The 18894-nt window shown below is 34.5% G+C and overlaps 1 protein-coding gene across 5 annotated transcripts in view; it reads right to left on the minus strand.

Moving 5' to 3' along the window:
- Nucleotides 1-3164: 3164 nt before the first annotated feature.
- Nucleotides 3165-18894, minus strand: part of LOC106461261 (zinc finger MYM-type protein 4-like) — a 69874-nt gene continuing 54144 nt past the window's right edge. For 3 of the 5 annotated variants that reach the window (XM_013921072.1, XM_022388117.1, XM_013921070.2), the window contains exons 19-22: nucleotides 12719-12844; nucleotides 12193-12441; nucleotides 5497-5605; nucleotides 3501-3793 (exon numbers count right to left, since the gene is read on the minus strand). In XM_013921072.1, the coding sequence (XP_013776526.1) occupies nucleotides 3619-3793; nucleotides 5497-5605; nucleotides 12193-12441; nucleotides 12719-12844 (659 nt within the window). In that variant the 3' untranslated portion in view covers nucleotides 3501-3618. Of the gene's footprint in view, nucleotides 3794-5496; nucleotides 5606-12192; nucleotides 12442-12718; nucleotides 12845-18894 lie in introns of those variants that run through there. The other 2 variants (XM_022388116.1, XM_022388118.1) reach the window with 2 other exon arrangements.

Genomic DNA, 18894 nt, shown 5'->3' on the forward strand with positions numbered 1-18894 from the left:
AATTTAAACAGTTGTAATACAAGTATTTTGCCGTTAATAGTTGCACGTAAAGTTAATCAAAATTTTAACGAGTTTTACAGAATATTGTCCTGCAAATTGTTTTATATGATGGGACTACCCATCAGATCTAGTGTCGCTAACAAAACTGTTAAATCGTGTCTTTCAATGCATTAAAACCGTGGAAGCAACAGCAGTCTCCGTTTTGAAATCTTCTAAGGAAGACACAGTTATGTAGAACACTTGAGACAAGTTAAACTCCATCTGGTGGCTTCAGATTTTATTTCTTCATTACGTAGTAACTGTGCTGCCGAGGACTGACTGCACAATAAGCATGTTTTAATATATCTTGTAACCAGTTTGTTTGTCTCTGGGTTAAATAGGAAAATGTGTATGTTAGCAAAGCTGAACTTCAGCTGGATGATTAAACTTGAAATGTATTTTCATATGGTGTGTTAATGAAGATATGATAGTACAAATCTTGTATTTTTTTTTTCAAACAAAACTTTGGTAGTTTATTGTCTCTGCAACCTTTGATGACATCAGGTTGCAATGTAAATTCATCAAGACATGCCACTGTAGGTTAACATTCCTACATTCTGTTGATAGTCATTTCTTAAGACTTGGTACATAAATATTTCTAAGGCCCATCAGTCTGATACTAACAACTTTATGGCTATACACACACACATACAACAGCGGTATTTAAATTGCGTACGGGATCTCGTATAAATGGTAATTACAAGTCGGGATTTGATTTTTATATTGCTATAGTACAATTCTCTTACGAAAGTTTTATTTCATTATAGATAAAATCCCATTGTATCTTTTTGTACTGTCAATGCAGCCGATATGGTTTAGGCTCGTCTAGTTCGAGTGATCGCATATTGATGTACCTGTTTTGTGAAACAAGACTAACATGCTAGTCATTTTTTTTACATTATGTTCTTATGAATAGTAAATATAAACATTTTTACGTGAAATATAAACTTAGAGTAGGCTATACGTAACGTAGCTTCTCCTCACGCACTTGCAATCGGCTGTTCTTTTACCTAGTCTCTAAAGGTTTTATTTGAGTTCGAGCATATTAATATTTACTGCTACTATTGAGGATATTAGATCGTATGTTGTTAGTATATAGTAAATTTTTCACTTATGCCGAGTTCTTAAATTAACACATACCACACTATGTCTTCCCTATCCTTTATTCTGACTGTATTCCTTCTAAAAAATGAATATTTGAACGTATTGTTTGAAGACTTTGTAGTTTCGAGTAAAATTACAAATGTATATGTTATAAGGCAAACTGTTTCTTCTTTTGTAATCGTTATTTTTGTACTTTTACGTCTGTTTTTATTACAATTTAAGTATTTTATATATATACAGAAGTTAGTTGAGCAGATATGAAAATAATAAAGGTTTGACCACAAAACAGTTTTAAGTCATAGTGACAAGAAAATATGCCAATCGTTGCAACATTGCTAAAAAGTTACCGTTAATTTTCAGGTGAACATTTTGCTCCGATTTCATGTTCCTTTCATGTGCTTTTGTTTTGGGGCAAATTTTTATAACCATTTTCATGATTGCTAATACACGACTTCATCTTATTAGTTGTTACTTCCCACCATTTTGTATCAGTAACAATTATTTACTACAATGTCAACATAAGTTAATAACGGTACATAGCAAATCTATTGTTCTTGCCCATTTCTTCACAAGGTAAGACTTAAAGGCAAGTAAGTGATCCGATTATGATTATAGAAGGAATTTAGTGTTAATACGAAGAAGACACTGACCTGTACTCACAGAAAATCTGTGGAACAACATTGATTCAGAAATAATAAAATTGTAAGAATTTGGAGAGTGTGTGTGTATATAAACAGTCTTTGCTGAAGCATTCTTTCTTGGCACTGATATTTGTAAATAAATAGTTGTTTTTTTTTTATTGTTCACGATTTATCCAGGAATTACAGTTTAAGTGCACTTTTCGAAGAAACCTGATTTAAGAAAAAATAAGATTTCCATTTTCCAAAATCTTTTATATGCATTGAAGCGTTTTAAGTTTTATAAAAGCTAGAGTGGTGTAATGAGGACAAAAGCTATTTGTGTATTTATCAACAAGCTTTTCTTACTTTAACTGTTTCTCTGTAATCTTTACAAGTCAAACATTTATTTGTAAGGGGTATGCCTTATAAGCTACGTGTTTCCTACTTCAAAATAATGTGAGACCTAGTGACTGATGCATAAATACTACAGGCATTATACAAATGCTTAAGCTTAAGTTTTATTTTTTAAACAATACAGTTATTGCCTTACTGAATGTTTAATAAGTGAAAAAGGTTATGAAAATAAGTGGTTTTACGACTTATAACAAGATTTGGGTATAAAGTTCATCACTTGGCTAATTCAGATTGATTTCATTCTTTACCAAACCCTAAAATGACTTCTTTTTTTTTTTTAAAGACATGTACCTTTAAAATTACCTAAATTAAAAGGCAGAACATCTAAGGGTTAGATAAATTTCAGTGCAGTAGGTTCTTGTATAAGAGTATTAAAATCTGTTTCACTTTCACAAATACTTGAATTTCTTGGGACATCAAAGTGTAAAAAGTTTGTGGATTTATTTTTCAAATAGCTAACTATTGTAGAGATGAGGAAAAAAAAATCAAATGAGCTATACTGAACTGTGGTAATGGGCATTTTAGATTAAGTCAATAATTTTAATTGAAGGTGAGGTTTTGTGATGTTATTTTTATAGTCTGTGATAAAGAATTTCACCAAGAATAATCTTATTAAATTTAAAAAACAACAACAAAAAACTGATATTGTATTTTTGTTCTTCAGTATAGATGTAAATGGTTTATTTACAAATACTCATTTTGTTTGTTTGTTTATTAAAACAAGTTTGTCCCTGAAAATGTTTTCATTTGTATGTTGTATGCCATTTAATATTTTGGCTTTGAGAAAGAACTTCTGTGATGAAGAACACAGACAATTCTGTTACTTGGGATGGAAACTGTGCCTTACAGTAGTGGGGGGGAAAGAGAGAGAGAAAAACTACTGTTGCATGGCTGTGTAATGTTTGCTGCTTCTGTTAATAAACTAGTCTTAGTAATCTGTACTCCGTGCTATATTTCTTCCTGAAGAGTTTTCCACATTAAACAGCATCAGTTTAACCAATAACTTTATTTAAAAAAAAATGAACAAACATGTATACACCTTTTTTTGTTGTGTCGGGAAAGTCTACATGTTTGGGCAGAAAAGGGAAATAATTAGCTGCATTACATCCAACATATCGGGACTGAACACCACAGAAATATACATGTTAAACTCGGAGGTACAAGGTCTTAAAACCTTTTTTACAACTGGGAAGCCACCATAGCTTGTCTTTGATTTTGATGAATGATTTGTAGTTGTGATAATACCTGCATAATGAAGAAGAATTGGATGAAAGTAAAATGTAGTCACAGGCATGGCCTTCAATTTTTTTTTTTTTTCTATAGTGCTCACTTAAAAAAATTTATTAGTTGTGGTTAAACTTAAGTAAACATCTCAAAGAAAGTTTTCTCATGTACAGATTCTGTTCGACATGGTAGCAGACATTAACAGATTGTGATTCAATCAGATATCTTGGTACAGTTCACTGATTTCTCGCACCATCTTGATTCGCTGGAGCACCTTCTGAATGGCATCTTTCCCTACTGGCTGCGTTGAATACCACACAGGACTGTCGGGGACACAAGACCGTTCTGGGTAAAGATAAAAGGCATCCGTGCGTGTTTTAACACACTCCGGGCTGAAAAAAAAAAATTGTGTTTGTCATTAAAATCCAACAGAAATATGACAAGACTTGATAGTATTAGTGGAATGTCATTTTTGAATGCAATATTACCACACAAAGACTTGAAGTGGCTGGAGATTGAAATACTGATCTTCATGATCACATCCTTCCAAAGTTTACTTTGAAGTCAGTGACTGAGAAGTACTAATTAATATGTTAGGTTTAAGAAGTTTCATATCACCTAACTTTATTTTATTTTATTAGTGTTTACTCACTAAATGCAAAAAAAAATTACAAAAAATCCAACCATTTAGGTCATCATCCAAGCAGAAATCTGATTAGTATAACACTATCTGTACTTCACTGGGTTAAAAACAGGTAAGCTCGTCTACTTACTGGGGTAGCAAGTAGACAAGCTTACCAGTGGCAGTGTTTACAGGGTTTCTTTTAACACTTTCCACAGTGTTTACAGGGTTTCTTTTAACACTTTCTACCGTACTCCAGCAGGTAGACAAGCTTACCAGTGGCCAAGTAGACAAGCTTACCAGTGGCAGTGTTTACAGGGTTTCTTTTAACACTTTCCTGGAGTACAAAGTGTTAAAAGAAACCCTGTAAACACTGCCACTGGTAGCTTGTTTACTTGGTGGGGTAGAAAGTGTTAAAAGAAACCCTGTAAACACTGCCACTGGTAAGCTTGTTTACCTGCTGGAGTAAAAAGGGTTAAAATAAACCCTGTAAACACTACCACTGGTAAGCTTGTCTACTTGGTGGGGTAGAAAGTGTTAAAAGAAACCCTGTAAACACTACCACTGGTAAGCTTGTCTACTTGGTGGGGTAGAAAGTGTTAAAAGAAACCCTGTAAACACTGCCACTGGTAAGCTTGTCTACTTGGTGGGGTAGAAAGTGTTAAAATAAACACTGCCACTGGTAAGCTTGTCTACCTGCTGGAGTACAAAGTGTTAAAAGAAACCCTGTAAACACTACCACTGGTAAGAAAATGTTAAAGAAACCCTGTAAACACTACCACAGGTAAGCTTGTCTACTTGGTATTCATGTTTTTCTCTCCCCTTTAGTACATACATTAGAATCACAGACTGTTCTCATCTATATCTGCAGGTAACCATTACCTAGGTTTTGTGTTAAATAATCTTTTTATGAAAGCTGGTCGCAGATAAATTGGAAGATTTTCCCTACATCTCACTCCTAGGGTGACAATTTCTTTATAGGCAATAAATAAAACAATTTCCAATTCCAAACCATTATTTTTAAAGAATCAAGTTTTCACTTTTTACATCTATTGTGGTTTTACTGAAACTAAACTGTTGAAAGTTCTGGATTTAAGGATCTTTACAGTCATGCTTACGTTTTCTCAATCACTGATCCACAGACCAGACAATTATCTTATTGATTCTGACAGGATATTAAGGATTAGTGAACTTGTAGGTTATCGATAGCTCCTGATGAAGTTGAAATAGCAAAATATTGAGCTAATTACAGTTACATTTTTATTTTATTTACGTTTACATAAATATGTCAACGGCTTTTCATTGTAACCAAAAGTTTAATGGGCCACTCCCTAGTATCCAAAACAAGTTTAAAACACTGTTCTAACACAGAGTTAACCAGTGGTAATATATATATTTAACTGACACTTCAGGAACATGCTTGCATTAAGTCATTCAAAACAAAGAAAAAAACAAACAAACAGGTTTTCTTACCACTTGGAAAGGTAAAATTCGTACAGCTTGACTGGACAACGGAGAGGGTTGTCAAGGTTTTCTGTTTGTTCCAAAACAGCCTGTTCGTATTTCCGCTTCTTCTCTCCGTCTGTAAGTTACGAATATCGGAAGAAAAAAACAATTTCTACAGTTAATTCAATAGTAAAAAAGTTTTTAAGTCTGTATCATAGGTACACTAACAGGGTTTATTTCAACTGAATGTGGCTAGATAAACTTGATTAGATCTTTGGCTTCTTCATGTGAGAAGTATATTGGTCGAAATTATTTCACCTCTGTTACACTGCACAACAAAATTATTGGGGCTCTTTTAAAAACTCAATTGGATGAATTATTTCTTTGTTTTAATAATGTAAGTAGCAATTTATTGGTTAGATTGAAGCCTATGCTTAAGAACAAGTAAGCTCATAACTGGCCTTATTTAGAATATTGGAATAATTTAAAGGGACCACCATATGACATGCACGTATTAAAGGCACACTTCAATGTGCTTAAGTTTTCGTGTTCTTTCACCGATATCTCTCATTGGATCAGATAAAACCTTGTGGTGCAACAAGAACAAGTAATCTGATAAACCACATTTGAAGTTTTCTTTGGCAAGATTCTGTTTTTATATTAAAAAATAATGCAAAATACAATATACTGTTTTACAAGAAACGTCTTAGTTGCATGTGTGGATATCCAAAGGACGACACGTGGCCATTTTTCCGAAATACACGTCATAAAGTTATAAAAAAAACTTTTAATTTAGGAAATATATAAATTAGTGCTTTTTTGTGTAAGTTTATTTGTTGAACTATTCATAAATCATTCTATCAATCAAATAGATAAAAACCATTCTTAAAAAAGGATACCTTGATTTTATCAAATGCTTTATGCAAAGCAACTTTACCATAGCGTTTCGTGTGTTAGCAGCAGTATATCCTCCTTCACAGAGTGCATCCACACATACAATTAACACGTGTTTTTATATTTCAGATATAAAGGTAGAATCTCCCAACTGAAAACACGAAATCTGATTGATCACGTTATCTGTCTTTGTTGCAGATGTGCGAGTGAAAGAACGTGGAAATTTAGGGACATGAAAAAAGGTTGATTATATTGGAATATACCTGAAGTTAATGTGAAGTAATCGTCCCTTAAATTACTTTAAAATCTTGACTATGGCCAAATAAATTTCTATATTCGTAGACTAGTTCAGTGTCTAAATTACCATTTATTTTATGTAAAACAACTTTTCCCACATTGCCTCTATTACACCTTGTAGTAACAATATGGATATTACCTCATTCGACAAAAATCTACGAACTAGGCCTAATAATATCAGTAAAAACTTTTGTGGCAGTGTCAGGTTTCTGAAAATAATAATTTAAATTTAAAACAGCTCCTGCTAATTGTTAGAATTTAATAAATAAACAAGGCTGAACCAAGTTAACTTAAGGAAAACCTTTTTTAACTTGTATATCTCTGATATTATACAGTGACAACGCACCTGGATTTCAGTATTTTCCTATAAGTGCGGTGGACATCTAATCAGTTACTCAAAAAATAACAACCAATTGATATGAAATGATGTGAATAATGAAACTTAAGAGGATCAAACACCAGTCAACATGTAAAACATATATGGAAATGAAGGTGCTAATGTTCAATCGTCCATGCTTAAATAGAAGTTTCTGATGTGCATGAGAAAGTGGTCAAATCATTCTTATAAGAGGATTCAAATGTAGAAAAATAAATTTTCCTTTTCCTCTCTTCTACTTTGTTATCATTACAAAGCCCGAAGTTTATATTAAATTACTGAATACTACCAAGACAATATTGAGTGCCACCAAGATGGCATATTAAAGATCTTAGCCATAAATTCTACACAGAAAATGCAGTACCATTAGATCCTACTTGCCACAGATTAAATAAATGGTAAGGCCTAGGTGATTTAGTAGTTTTAACTTGAAACTTAACAGTAACCATCCTTACTCAATGTTCAAAAAAGTCACCCAGCCACTTTATTTTTAGTTCTTGCAACTACTGAAATCAAGTCAAAACTAGGGGCTGGTCTGAGGCTGTGAAAAAAACTTGTAACTGTCCCCCAAGTGTCACAAATCTGAATTATACTGATGGTTATAATTTTTTTTTACAGAATGAATTACACCGATTTCGAGTCTCAGCTTGTGAAACAAAAGATTAGTACGGAGGATCCGTTCATCATTGACCCTTGGAAGGATCTTAAACAAATTAGAAATAATTGACAGTATAAAGGAATCTTTCCATTCATAAGCTGAGGCCGGAAATCAATGTAGATAGTTCTGCAAAAAAAAAGCTAACGTTAAAGCTTTAACATGTTGTGTTTGTGCAGAATAGTAGTTGTCAAGTAGCACTTGGCCTCATGATTTATACATTCGGTATTAGATTACCACGTTACAAAATTGAGGAAGAACGAGACAACTGTACATTTTACAAATACATCATTTATTCACAACTATGGTTTTTGCCAGTAAAGGCATGATCGACATAAAGTAGGCTTGTAACATGTATACTTGGTATTAATTCCGATGGTAATGTATAGTGGCCACGTATATTTGGTATTAAATTACCATGGTCAGTGTTCCTTCTAAGCTGCACAACAACTAATCAAGTGCAGTGTGCTTCATTATTCCAGCCACACACATCTTCAGTAATGGTGAAGAGTCTCAACATGTTGATGGCCTTAATGACCATGGCAATCAATAGGCTTAAAGCCCAAATAACCAACTGGTAGCATTGCAAAACAGCCTAATGATCCAATAGGGTCGATGGTCTAAAAATCCCCCACCACCACCACCCACTAAAAAAAAAAATGGTAGAGCACATCCACATTGCCTTGATATTGGTGAACCTGAAAAAATTCACTCCACACATGGATTGAAAAAAGTAGAGGGAACATTGACCATGGTAACATATAGTGACATTATAAATATAATCTCTATTACATCATTGATAACCAGAGGTTGCATTTATGCAAAAGATTAAGACCTGTGCATTAGTGTATGCACAGTTTGCTCCTGAAGAAGAGCCGCCCACCTTTCGAAAGTTGCTTGGGTTATAGGGTTTTTGTTAATTTCTATCAAGACTTCTTGAACAAATGTATTTTGATATAGTTAACATCGTATGCTCAGTTCTCGTTTAACTTACCTGGTGTCATAGAAGAATATTTCAAACAGATATAATTTAACATGAAAGCATTTTCAGAAATAAAAATAATATCCAAAGAAACTCCCTAGATTCCTTCGTTCATCCGTGCAGGAGATGTGTCAAGTGTTTTTTCTCCAGAAACTATAAATTACTGTTCAAACCACTACACTGATACAAATAATCTGTTCTATTCAACCATATTTAAACGTTTGAATTTGATGAAGAGGAACCCACTTTTTATAAAACAAGTTTGGAGACAGCTTGAATTAGTAGTGAAAGAAGCCTCAATATAAACATACAATGTTTCGACAAGTTGATGGTCTAGATCCTGTTCACATTTTAGGAAGTAGTTCGCTTCTTCATATTTGGAATTCAAGATGGTTTTTAGAAGTTTTCACTCCAGTTTTGGATAACACCAGTAAACTGGTTTAGGTTTTTGGATAACTTCACTTTTATAAAATTGGGATGATGACAAAAACTTGTCAAAACATTGTACGTTCGTAATAAAAGTTTCTTTCACTACCCATTCAAGTCATCTCTAAATGCTGCCTGCAGCTACTTTCAAAGCTGTGCTCCATTTAGTAAATGTTCAGACCTTCTGATGTGGCATCATAAAAGAGTTAGAATGAAGACTTTAGCAATTAAATCATTAACAGGGAATGAAAATCAAAATAAGGATAATTTTTATTCTCAAGGGAATGATAGCTGAAGTCTTAGAAAATATGAACCTATACTTTGGATGGGTAGAAAAAGTTTTTAAAAACCAGTAAGTGCACTTACTCTACACCATTTTTCAGAACATTGCGGGTTTGTAATTGCAATATTAAAAACTAACGTACAGTGTTCTTGTAACATACATAAAGCTAATCTGTATGAGATCACTAAGATAACACATAGTGGCATTACAATACATAAAAAAAATTATGCTTCCGAGCTGCTATGCTCAATTGTTACATCAGTTCACACAACTGTACACTAGATAGACAAATGCGAGTGAAATTTGTATTATCCTAACAGTTACATTGAAGTATTATTGAAAAGAAAATGTTAGTGAAATTAAAGAACAAATTACATTATATGGATAAGTGAGGATATAATCGTTTAACTTACAATCGGTTCTAACTGAAGGAGTTACCAAATAACTTAAAATCTTTGTACTTATTTTCATTATTATGTGCTCCAGGAAATGTAAACAGAGATAGGTCAAGCTGAAAACTCTGGTGATTAACAGCAAGTAAAGCCGAGCCAACCATTTATAGAGGGATGCGAGGAAGAAAATGGGTTATTTTTAAAGAAAGTCTAGTGAATTTTAGCCTACTATTTAGATATTCATGCTGAATTAATATTTCTACGTTATCTCCTATATGTATGCACTAATACCACTAACTATCCACAACAGGACATTAATTCTTTCAAGAAAAAGTTGCTGAGTTTGTATGCCATATTTGAGTTCAACATCACAATTTTGTCGATCCAATGCCAGCTGATTGTATCCTTGTAACACTGTTAATCTCTTTTAACTTTGTATGCAGTTTCATCATTGACTTTCAGACAAATTTTCATGTTGATAAAAATGCAATAACATCACACATGCTAGCTATAATATGGCACCAATCTATTGAGCAAAGCTGAGTTTGATTTAGAAGTATTGTTTACCATTGGTCGAGCAGAATTTAAGGCTCCAGTTTACTTTTCAGACTTTGTAAAAAAAAAAATGTACGTGACACGTGCGAAAGAATTTTGTTTACAATTTTTTTTCTCGTTAGATTTAAATCGACGGCCACATCATACTAGAATAATATACAACGATTAAAGTGTTAAAAATTTGTCAGCCACATTTGTGTAATAAAGATTACAATATTTCAACATTCAGTTGTAAAAGGGTTAATCTTAGTTAACCCTATCGCCCCGGGTACCCTTTACTGCGCATGACACAAGGTTTTAGTGTCTTACATTCATAATTTTATTAAATTACTTTTTGTTTATGTTATACCAATTAGAATAGCATAAAATCTTATCTAATAATCCATATTTTAATAGTATACAAGTTTTAAATTATTAATTCTACAAGGAAATATTGTAAAAATCCTGAATTTCCACTAGTGTCATCATCCCTATTTTATCCGCTACCTCTCGAAAAAGTACAAAATTCAACATAAATTACTCTCGATAAAATCATTATTGCTCAGACAAACCATAACTTTTATAGTCTTCAATTTTGTTTGGCTACAAAACTATTGAATAGAAAATCAGAACCTTCTGTCACATCCTCTCTTTCAAAATTTGTTGATAGTTCTCTCTTACGCTTCATTATATATTACCTATAACTAATAGAGAGTCAAGGTTTTCATCTATCCAACGACGTATTGTATAGTATTGTCTTCTAAACAGATATTCGTTAATTTCACTCAAAGTACTAAAATCGTTCCTGTGGGAATGTTAACAACTAGCTTGGATGAATTTCTAAAGGCTCTTTTTGCATGTTATTGGTGTATATTCTATGGTGCATTATTTGATTAAATAAAAATGCTTAAGTGCTTCAAAATTAGGCTTAACTGTCATCGACGATCAAGAGCAAGAAAAAAGAAGATTGGGTAAGTACTTTATTTCTTTTTTCTTATATTTATTCCTTATTTATTATTATAAAAGTAACTAAAATCTAAAAATATGGATCTTTTTAAGTTATTTAAGACTATATTAGGTAAAATAATTATTAATAATAATAATATAATTACAATGGTTCACAAAGCACGCACGTGAGCAGCTCATAGTAACTTGTGGTTAATGTAATTCAATAGCATAACGTGACCTGCATGTTCTTCAGGTGATTTAAAACTTTTTTATGGCATAGATAGTAGTTAGACACGGTTCAAAGGGCAATAAAACAATAAAATTTAATTATAAATAGACGTACAATGTTACAAATTTAGAACTTCTTTGGATAAACGAATGTAGTTTCATGTTACAATTTGAAGTCATTCTAGAAAGAAAAAAGGGTAATTTAGGTTTATTTTGATTTTTTTTTTTCTGGTGGTTATGAGGTCGGTCGAATTGACCGATCCCATTTTGAGGTAAGGATAAGGAAAATAACAGATAAATTATAAAGTTTTACTGAAAAAAAAAACGTTCAAAATGCATTTAGGATATTTCAGGGATTACACAAACAAAATTTGAGATTTTTTTGAGATGAGGAAGAAAAGTATTTTTAATTTTAACATGAAAATTACTTTGCACATGGACTATTCAAAATAAATATATTAAAATATATTAATGGACAAATCTTTACTTTATTTAAAATACTTCACTAAAAAATGATTTTTTTTTGTATGTGAAAGACATAATATTAACTGAAAGTCTGACAAATTTTGTAAAGATATACAAACTATATTGAGAGTTACAAGTATTAAATCTATAGACTTTAAATGAGTATAGAATGGTCACTTGGTCGGTCAAATCGACCGAGCCCGTATTGAGAGAGTTAAAATTCTATAAAATATTTTATCTTACCTTTCATGGGTGGGTAGTAACGGAGTAATGCATTTTTAACGGTAGGAGCAGTTCTAGAAGTTGTGGAATTTTTCCGCCAGTGCTTCATAATGTGGCTGAAAGACAACTGCATGTGATCGTCAACCGTTGTCAACAGAAAATATTTAGTGTTGAAGTACATCAGTGTATTCAGCAAGACATGGGGAGAGTGTGCCCCAAGTTGTCTCGACTCCCACAGTACTTCTTCTTCCACCCGAGAAACATAGGTCACTAAAATAAGAGAACACCAACTGCTGCACAAAATTATGTATCATTAATCATTTTTTTTCTTTGTTAACTAAAAAACCCATATTATTTCTTTACCACTGTAATGTGTAAATTTGCAAGTTATTAAGCTTGACCCAAAAATAAACATAACTAATTTTTTTTGCCTAAGAATTAAAAATAATGAGCCTGAATGTTAACATTTATTTAACGATTAATAAATTTTATGGAAGAATTTAAGTTTTAACCTTCCAATAAAACTGACATCAATTTTAACTCTTACCATCAGTAGCCAATGTCACTTCAAACTTCTGTAGGACTTCATTCAGACACTCCGTAAACTTTTCGTAGTAAGGATCTGTGAAGATGTTGTCTATTCTCTGGTTTTCAAATAGATACTGCTGGATCCCTAGCACAACGTAATACAGAATTCATCATTGGTACTATCTGTTTAAAGTTGAACAACACTATATTAATGGACAGAGTTTAAATATTCTTTCATAATTTTAGGATATATCAAGGTTATGCGACTCTACAGAAGATGGTGTTCTGTAATTAAGCAACATCACATCTCAATGTTTTTACCTGCTGGTATTTCTGATACCTACCTCTCCTCACCCAAAGCTATTTCAATCCTGGACTGCCCTCTAAGCATAACTAAAATGTTTTGCTAACAGCACACCAGTCTTTTATACCCCATCAGTTTCGCACCATTTCAGAACATGTGCTGATCATGTGATTACCCACCAATCATACTGCACCTTCTATACTAGCTCCCTCTACCATACTAGAGTAATACTTACTTTTGAGAATTGGCAGGTACAAACCACAAACACAAGCATTTCAGTGTAAGAAAATGTTAAATTCTGAAATAATTTTACCTCCTATCACCCACACATAGAATCCCACATTGCAAAGGTGGAGGGTGTCGGTGAAGGTGCATCAATATCCAATCAAGCAGAAAATGACTGCAAGAATATGAAAAGAAATGGCACCTGTGGGTATAGCATTACTTCTGGAACAAACATGCTCTTCACCCAGTAATTAACACAGGAACAAAAAGAGGGCAGAATTGAATTGGTAGGCCCCAATGCATTCAGAAAAAGAGAGATACAGCCTCAAATCAGTGGAAAAGTGCTGTATAACCATGACTTGATACATTACGGTGTTGACAAACATGGAAAGTCTAGTATGGAAGCCTTGGGTTACATCATAGTGTGTTTGGTGTGGTACATCCGGGCAAAACATCCTGTGGGAAACACCTTGTATAAGATGTTGAGATCAACAAGTGCAGGCAACACCCAGGGGGAAGCACCTTTGATAGATAATATTCAATAATTTGGCCAAGTGTGGTCCACTTGGGGGAAGAGCCTTGAATATTATGCTATTGTATAATCATTGTTTGGTAATGAGTATTACAACAGCCCTTTTCTCTTAGAGTGAGTACACATGATACATAAAGTTTGTTATGCAAAACCCACTCAGAAGGAAACCTCTTTGGTTCACCATTCCAGATACTGGGAACCGGAAGTGGCAAGGATTTCTGTGCTCCACGAGAAGAGAATGGGGGCAATATGCATGGAGAGTCTATTTTAAAAAGCAGAAAGACCCCGATTGGAGGAATCACGGGTCAGTAGGAATGAGCAGAAATCCCCATCTGCTTTATTTATGAAGTTCATGAGGGATGGTCCATATGAAACATTGATATATATACCAGATAAGTGTAAGGTGGTGTTACAGAAACACCCCACTTCAACTGTGACAGTATCAAGGCTATTTTGAAAAGCAGAAATCCCCATCTGCTTTACTCATGAAGTTCATGAGGGATGGTCCATATGAAACAGTGATTAAAAAAATAAAAATAATATAAACACATACACATACCACCAGATAAGTGGATGGTGGTCTTACAGAAACACCCCACTTCAACTGTGAGCATTATAGAAGTATACAGATTAATTGCTTTTAAAATATTAAGGATATCTAACCAGGCAACACCCACCATCAGGTAGGATCCTGAAATATGATGTATATCAACTAAATAAGATATGAAATAATAATATGTTGACTTACCCCAGTCAAAGACGAATGGACGAGTGTAGAATCGCCACAGGAGGAAGATGATACTCGGCCCAAGAAGTCGTGCAGATAATGTGTGACAAATATACTGGGAGTTGTCCATATACCAGCCTGAATAGTCTCCTCCAAAAGATGGTGGATTCGAGCAGCTAAAGACATAGTTATATGACAAATGTGGTGCAAAGAAACATTATGCAGATGGCAACCAGTCAAAGGAGTTAATGAACCCAACCAGTGAGCATAATAGGCGATAGATCACGGAAAACAGAGGAATTCCATGGAACAAACAGACAAGAATGAGAACCATGAGAGGAGTCAGAACAAGCCACATAATATCACAGGGCAAGAACTGGACAAAGCAGTTGATCCAAATCCGAATGGGAGTACAGGTGGGAAATGGAAGGAAAGGAGATATGCGAAAAAGGCTAAACAACCTTCCTGGGCAGGGAAGGAAGGCCCAATCCAGATAGAGGATAACAAGGACTGATAAAGAATGAAGGAAACATTAATGGCATAAATATCAGAATGATGATGACCACATGCCAGGAGGAGGAAATAAGTCTTAAGGGAAAGATGGTACAAGGAACACGTTGCAAAGGGTTCAAAGAGAGAACCAAACAGGGCAAGTAGGACAACATTGAGATCCCAATATGGCAGAACAAAGGGATGTGATGAATAAACAAGACAAAAGGAATGGAAAAGGAGGGAAATAACTGGGGAGAAGAAGGCTTTCCAGAAGTAGGAGAAATGGAAAATGTTTGACATGGCAACCCTATAACTAGCAACAACTGACACGGACAACCTGGATCAAACAATCGGGTGAAGAACTAGGACAAATGAGGAACAGGAGGAGAAAATAGGCAAAAGCCACATCAAATGAACAAATGGTAAACAGACAAGGAGGAAGGTTGAATGGTACGGGCAAGGAAAGATGCTACACTGAGGAAAGGGACCAGACAAAAGACATGTGTGCAGATGGAATTTGTTGACGTTGGAATGAACTATGTCTGATTGCAGTTGTCGAAGGAGTGACTGGAACAGGTAAGGGCAGGGAATGTTGCTCCAGCAAGGGCCAGAGTAAGGAGAACCATGTCTGAGAAGGCCAATATGAAGTAACAAACAGGACATGACAAGGAGTGGTCTGGAGAAAGGAAAAAAAGACTCTTGAGATCAGAGAGTAGGTATACAAGTGAAGACCCCTCCAAACCTGATTGAACACATCTACTCCCAGAGCTGAAGGGTGTGGAACCACAGATCAAAAGGAAGGAATATTGGCATTCCAATGAGTGGCAAATACATTTGTATGCTGTGTTCCCAGTTGAGAATACATCCACTAAAATACCAGTGGAAGAAGGGACCACTCTGTGGGGAGAACCTAGTTGAGTCAAGATAAGTGATTGGCCACCAGATTCATAATGTCAGGAACGTGACACACTAAGATTGGCATATAAACACAGAGATCTGGATTTAGTTCCCCCTTTCTTGGTGATGTAGCCAACAACAGTGGAATAGTTGGAATGAATTATAACCCCCCTCAGGAGTGGGAAGAAATGACATAGAGTCCGACAAACTGACAAAAGTTCCAGGAGTTGAAAACAGAGTAGCCTCCTCGATGGACCATCAACCAAAAATCTTTTGGAAATCAAGGAAAGTCCCCCAAACCACCAAGGAGGAATCAGTAAACAGAGGAGACTCCAGACTAGGTGGAGGAATGGGAGCCCCCATCACGGTCAGTTTCCTGTCGAGCCACCAAGCAAAGTTGTCCCTTGTTCCAGGAGGGGGTAATAGGATGGTTCAAGGGATCGTAGAAGAAGTTCTATTGGTCGAGAAGCATCCACTGACGAGAATGCATGTGCACTCAACCCAAGAGAATGAGAACTTGGGGAAGCCCACATCCCCAAAACAGATAACCCCCTCACATAGAAAAGGAGAAGGTAGGGCCATTATGATTGCCATTCCATATACCTGATCCGAAGTGGAGAAGGCTGTTTCGGACAAAGATGGAAATGGAAGACAAACCCTCAGATAAGATATTGAGTGGGGTTAAGATTGGACCTCTTCAACTGGATTAGAAAACCTTACGTGATTAATTTTCCAAGAAAGCAGGCGTAATTGACTGACTCAGCACGGTAAGAGGCGAGCAGAAGCCAGTCGTCCAGAAAAAGGAGTCTGACTGACAAAAGAGTGTATCACTTGACAAAACATATGGAGCCAAAGAAGGACAGAACAGCAGCGACCAGAACTGGAAGACACGACCCTCACAGATGAACAAAAAAAGATGTGAAATGGAGCAGTTGGAATATTAAGATAGACAACTGCTATGATGATTTGGTCATCCAGAGGCCCAGGGAAAAGAAACCCCCACAGTGAGAGGTACGACTACCCAAATAGTAACTATCGTGAAGAACTCGTACATATACCAATAATCAAACAATAAATGCAAATTTAAACTAAAGTAACTTAGATGGTAAAAGAATTATAAAAATCTAACTTACCAAGTACTGAGCAGAGAAGACATGAAAAACCAAAATTATCACTTGCAAAAATGAGGTATATCTACACAAGCTCACTAAACATGGGTATACCTACTGGGAGTGAGGAATACACGCTGCAAAACTTACCACACATCTGGAAAAAGAAGAATATCTAGCCCAGGAGATTACATGTAGGCATGGTAACAAGAGGAAAGTGCCATAGAAAGAAATTTCCACTCAGTTGTTAGATCCTTTCTCACAAAAAATTGTAACACAAAAGGAAGAAATCATCAGCCGAATGTAAGACACGAACTCCCCACAAACTAAAGCCTGTGCTTCCTCAGCAGACATCATCGACCCCGAAACTTGTGTCAGAACCATTGTCTACTGACATGGCAATTTCATAATATGCCATATTAAATCTCAAATTCATATGAACACATTAGAATTTGGAAAACAGAAATATTTCTAAAACAAACAAGTAGAAACAATGAAAATCAAAAACAAGAAGTCGAAACAGATATAGATTTGTGATCAAGTACAATCAAAATTTTGTAGTCACATGGAGAGTGAGTTAAAACACGTCTATAAAACAGAACGCCAACTGAGAAATTGAGGATTGCTCTTGAATAGTAGAGGGAGCTAGCTGCACTAGCATAGAGGATGCAGTATGATTGGTGGAGGGTAGTCACATGATCAGCACGTTCTAAAATGGTGCAAAAGTCATGGTGAATAAAAAACTGGCGCACTGTTAGCGAAAAATTTTAGCAATTCTTAGAGGGCAGTCCAGGATTGGGATAGTTTCAGGTAAGATTGGAGGTAAGACCGTTTCAGAAGCTCCATTTTTTTACCTACTGGGCTAAGAGAAATGCAAGTTCAACCCAGTTTAGCTAAGTTGTGGTGCAATATTTCCTAAGAATGTTTTTTTTTTTTGGAAATATCTACAAATCAGTGCAAATATTTTTACTAATTTGAATACAATAAATTAGTTATAGAAATAAAAAGACTCGATTCTATTGAGCCAGTGAAGAGAGAATTAAATTGATTAACTTCACAATTAGTTGCTTCCTGAATCATGAACCTCGTATTTTGAAGTGGTTGAACATTGATATTTGTTTAGATATATATAAAAAAATAGATGCATGAATTTTTTTATAGAAATTTTAGTTGTAATCCAAACTTTCTTATTAGTAATTTACAGCTGAGACAGATATGACGGAAGAATTAATTCAGACAAAACTGACTTACTGTTCTTCTGTTTGGCCTTACAAAAATTTTGACAGTTTCAATTAAACTTTAAAAATAATGTGAAATTATATTGCCCAAAAAACAGAGATTTAAGGAATCTAATTCTTGTTTAAACAAATAATTTAAGTGTTGTAATCCAACTGACTTAATGGTGTTGAATAATAATTAACTGTTATAATAGTCTACTTAATATAAACATCAGGTCAAACGTGAATAAGCTATTCTACTCCATGTGTCATCTTTGTGAATAGATTCATGAGTATAGTTAGACACAATGTTTCAGGAAAACAAAATTAATAGAATGACAAAACTGAACGTATCTACAAGTACCTAAAGAGAATAACATAACATGAGCATAAATACAAGTACCTGAAGAGAATAACATAACATGAGCATAAATACAAGTACCTGAAGAGAATAACATAACATGAGCATAAATACAAGTACCTGAAGAGAATAACATAACATGAGCATAAAAACAAGTACCTGAAGAGAATAACATAACATGAGCATAAATACAAGTACCTGAAGAGAATAACATTACACGAACATAAATACAAGTACCTGAAGAGAATAACATAACATGAGCATAAATACAAGTACCTGAAGAGAATAACATTACACGAACATAAATACAAGTACCTGAAGAGAATAACAT

This window comes from Limulus polyphemus, unplaced genomic scaffold (genome assembly GCF_000517525.1).
Source record: "Limulus polyphemus unplaced genomic scaffold, Limulus_polyphemus-2.1.2 Scaffold922, whole genome shotgun sequence".
NCBI lineage: Eukaryota > Metazoa > Arthropoda > Merostomata > Xiphosura > Limulidae > Limulus > Limulus polyphemus.